General features: G+C 30.2%; 1 protein-coding gene across 1 annotated transcript; it reads left to right on the top strand.

Moving 5' to 3' along the window:
• The first annotated feature begins 628 nt into the window (after positions 1-628).
• On the top strand, positions 629-3,867 carry LOC117175608 (putative nuclease HARBI1). The gene is made up of 3 exons (XM_033365316.1): positions 629-633; positions 3,012-3,485; positions 3,615-3,867. The coding sequence occupies exons 1-3, from the start codon at positions 629-631 to the stop codon at positions 3,865-3,867; spliced, it is 732 nt and encodes a 243-aa protein (XP_033221207.1).
• Positions 3,868-4,588: the final 721 nt, after the last annotated feature.

Raw genomic sequence — 4,588 nt, 5'->3', positions numbered from 1 at the left:
TACTATACTTATATACTGTACAGACGGTAAAAGAATATACTTTTTTTTCTTTATATTCTTCTAATAAATATTCTAATAAGATATGCTCCTTCTTTTGTTTCTCAAAACCTACACATTTAGAATTTCGCGAGAAGTATCTAGAATAAATTGGTATTTATAATTAACAACAAATTATTCAAAAAATAATTAAGAATTGGCATTGCTATATATTGTATATAGCAGGCGTAATCGCCAATTCGGTTTGAGAGGTTCGGGGACGTAGTTAAAGTCGTTCCAACACAAACGTTTTATTTATTAATTTAGTGCAATTGAAAATTCTCGAAGGTAAATAATATTAACATTCATTAATGTTGTATTGTACATTGTAACGTATGAATACTCATATACAAATTTCTGAAGCAACATTGCCAATGCAATAAGTATATAACCTCAAATCTAACCTCTAAAGTTTATGTACACTTCAAAGATACATCTTTTCGCCCACCTTAAAAAAATGATTGTACATAATAATAGTACAAATTAATAGAATTTCTTAAATCTAAATAATAGTAAGAGTATTCTATCAATATTCAATAAAAAAAAACTTATTTTTATGCAGCTTACACGGTTGCTGTGGATTACGAATACGATGGAGTAAGTCTAATTCATAAAATGTTAATAACAATAAAAAATAAATAACTGATATTTATATTTTTTATATGCCAGGTTTTGCAAAATCTGTACTTCGGAATTTGCACGCAGCAAATACTCAACGTGAATGAAGCGTATGATCATAACTGTTTCTAAAATATTGACATAGAAAATTTGTCCATTGTGTGGAATGTTGTGACCCTAAGGGCCGGTTCCACCAACCTCGGTTAAAAATGTAATCCTCGGTTAAAGCTAGTTAGGCGTTCCACCACTTTTTAACAGCCGATTAACTCGCATTAACCACCGCTAAGGGCCGATTTCATCACCTCTGATTAAATCGTTAATCATTTATTAGCCTTATTTAATCAATAATTTGCGTTCCACCATTCTTTTAATCATGATTAGGGGAAGATAATCGTGGGTTAACTTAACTGCCAAAAAATGGCTGGTTATCGAGTTTAATCAGTAATTAAAGTAACATAATCCCGAGATTGAAGTGCAAGTGCAGTGAGTGCAGTATACAGGAAGGAAATATGGCTCTGTTTTGCGATATTTTATCCTCATCTGATGATGATGATGAAATGCTTAACCACATTCAGAGAAGGCCCCGAATATTCAGAGAACGAGTGAATTATTTCAAAACATTTGATAATTTGGATTTTTTAATACGATTTCGGTTAACAAAAATTACTGCTGAAACTTTGCTGCTCCAAATAGAAGAAAGTTTGCAACATTCTGCAGAAAGGTATGTATAGAAAATTGTATGAATATAATGGAAATAGAATAGAATAGAAATGTATGAATAGGAAAATAATCTTCTTAGTTAAAAAATTTATGTTTCAGTTAAAAATTGAAATTTACAAAATGCAATTAGGTGAAAAATGAATCCACTTTGTGAAAAAGTCAACAATGTTGTTCAAAAGTCGTTTTGATTGAAAATTAAGTTAGTTTGGTGAAAATTGAACTATCTTGTCGAAGCTCTGTTTCTTTTCAGTTGAAAATTAATTTTATGATTGCAGATTTAAACTGTTCAATTTTTTATTGTAAATTTATATTTTATGGTTGAAAATTGAACTATTTGGATCAAAAGTCATGCCTTTTGTTTTGGCAAAAAATTATCCATCTTGCTCCAAAAAATCTTTTTTTGTTTAAAAATTTCTTATCTCCTACTTGAAAATTAATCTGTGTGACTGAGAAAATGTAACTGTACCACATTTTATTTACGTTTATATTTTGAAATTTTAAACTAAAGTATTTGGTTTCAAATTTATATTTTTTCTACAAATTCGACGGTTTTTGTAAAAAATGAATCTTCGTACTTGAGAATGATATAGATGATATAGAAACATTTTTTTGAATAATAGACATTAGTGTTGTGACAAATTAATCCATGTTGTAAGAAATATCACAGTTTTATTCAAAAAGCATTTTGTTTGGAAATTGAACTACTTCGGTGAAAAATTAAACTATCTTGTCGAAATTATTATTTTTTTTTTGGTTGAAAATTAATTCTTATGATTGAAGATTTAACTGATCCATTTTTTATAGTAAATTTATATTTTATTGATTAAAATTGAACCATTTCGATCAAAATTTATGCGTTTTGTTCTGGTAAAAATTAACCTTCTTGCTCCGAAAAATCACCTTATTGTTTTAAAATTCTTTTTTTGTTGTTGAAAATTTATTTGTATGATTGGAAATATAACTGTACAACTTTTGATTTACGTTTATATTTTTAAATTGAAAATTGAACTATTTGATTTTAGATTTATACATTTTGCTGCAAATTTGTCAGTTCAATTTGAAAATTGAACTGTTTGTTTAAGAACGTATGTACTTTGTTCAAAATTGATCTTTTTTGTAGAAAAATAATCTGCTTGCTTGAAAATTCATCTTTTTGGATTCAAAATAGTTTTTTGTGTTAGTAAATCAATTTTTACGACGCAATAATTTAAATCTTCCTGGTTTTATGGTTAATTTATCCTTTCCAGTTAAAAATTGAAACTACTTGTTTCAAAACATATGCACTTTCTAACAAATTCCTTGTTTTTTGTAGAAAATGGATCTTCTTACCTGAAAATTTGTTTTCATTTGTTAGTTGAAAATTTTTTAAAGTGAACATTGAATTGTTTTTAATTGTAAATTTTTTTCGGTTGGACTCTCAACTATTTGTTTCAAAATGCATGTATTTTATTTAAAATTATTATTTTTGGTACTCAATCAATTATCTCACTTCAAACCTAAACTTTTTTTATAAAACATGTTTATAAATAATAGTCATTGTTCTTCTTTTTATCGAAATGTACATTATTGAACACTTTCCTTCTGGGTACCATGTATAAATAAAAATTATATTTCAGAAACAACTCTATTCCACCTAGGATACAGCTCCTACTTGCTCTACGGTACTACGCAACTGGTTCGCACCTTATTGCTTCTGGGGACTTCTCTGGAGTTAGCAAAACTAGCGCTCATAGAATTATTCACCGAGTGACTGCTGCTATTGCTGGACTGGCTCGAGAAGACATTAAAATGCCTTCTACAGAAGCAGAAGTTACTGCTGCTCAAGTACATTTCTATGCAATAGCACGTTTCCCTAAAGTTATTTCGGCATTAGATAGCACTCACGTTCGAGTGCAGTCATTTGGTGGGGACGATGCTCAAGTGTTTAGAAATCGAAAAGGATATTTCTCCATAAACGTTCAAGCCATTTGTGATAGTGGCATGAAATTTACCAGTATTGTGGCACGTTGGCCAGGAGCAGTTCATGATTCCACTATTTCTCGAAATTCTAGGCTATGCGCTCGATTGCAAGCTGGTGAGTTCAGGGACGCAATAATATTGGGAGATGGAGGGTAAGCGTTAACAAATTACCTTATAATACCATTAAACGACCCTGTAACTGAAGCCAAAAGGTTATTTAATGAATCTCAAATTAGAACTCGTAATAAAATCGAATGTACGTTTGGTATATGGAAGCGCAGATTTCCGTGTTTGGCGGCAGGAATGCGCTTCAAAGTTGATCATGTGCTTCCTGTGATAGTATCAACTGCGGTGTTGCATAATAGAGCCCGTCTCGCTGCAGAGAATCTGCCCTCCGACAAGCCTCTTCTAAATGTTCGTTCGGACGAAGTTTTAAACGAGGATCTTCATAACCGTGATAACCTGCCTGTCGATGATGGAAATTCACTTCGAAACATTATTGCCTATTTTCAAAGTTTGATTGATCAACAATAATGTCTGTTGTGCATGAGAAAAACTTTATATTGTACTAGCGTAAATCCGCGCCTCGCCTCGCTATTCGATACCAAAAGAATGACTGCTCACGAGTGTAATTAATTTAATAGTGTATTATTAAATTTATTAATCAATAGGCTATGTAGAATAAGAATAAAGGCCGAAAAATGGGTTTACAAACATTTTTTTGTCTAGTATTTTTTATAATGTTCCAAGTTTTGAACATTATTGCAAATTTGCACCTGTAAAAGCTATTTTTTTGAAGTTTAACAGTCTTTGCTTTTCTTATCAACAATAACAAAGATGCAGGTTGAAATAATGTTCAAAACTTCTAACATTATTTCACCGCACCATAGCACAGCCATAAATATATATATATATAAATATATGCATAAAACCTACGTGAAACTTATTCGAAAGTATTCTATAATATATTGTAAAATTATTTAGAAAGAAGGTACACACGTAAGAAAATAAATATTCCTTTGTAGTGTGCAGCGAAACCAATTTTTTTCAAATTTCGAACCCATGAAATTAAAAAATAAAATTTGATTTCTGTTTTGAAATAATGTTCCAAGTTTTGAACATTGTAGCAAATTTGCACCTGTAAAAGCTATTGTTTTTTAATTTTAACGGTCTTTGATTTGCTTATCAACAATAACAAAGATGCATGTTGAAATAATGTTCAAAACTTAAAACGTTATTTCAACGCACCACAACA

Source organism: Belonocnema kinseyi, chromosome 6 (assembly GCF_010883055.1).
Source record: "Belonocnema kinseyi isolate 2016_QV_RU_SX_M_011 chromosome 6, B_treatae_v1, whole genome shotgun sequence".
Taxonomy (NCBI): Eukaryota; Metazoa; Arthropoda; class Insecta; order Hymenoptera; family Cynipidae; genus Belonocnema; species Belonocnema kinseyi.
The sequence above is the reverse complement of the archived record's forward strand: the minus strand, read 5'-3'. Positions and strand labels throughout refer to the sequence as shown.

Bases quoted from the DNA above. Each gene is read 5' to 3' on its own strand.
- LOC117175608 (XM_033365316.1), top strand. The intron at 3,486-3,614 runs GTAAGCGTTAAC...ATGGAAGCGCAG, and splicing joins ATAATATTGGGAGATGGAGG to ATTTCCGTGTTTGGCGGCAG.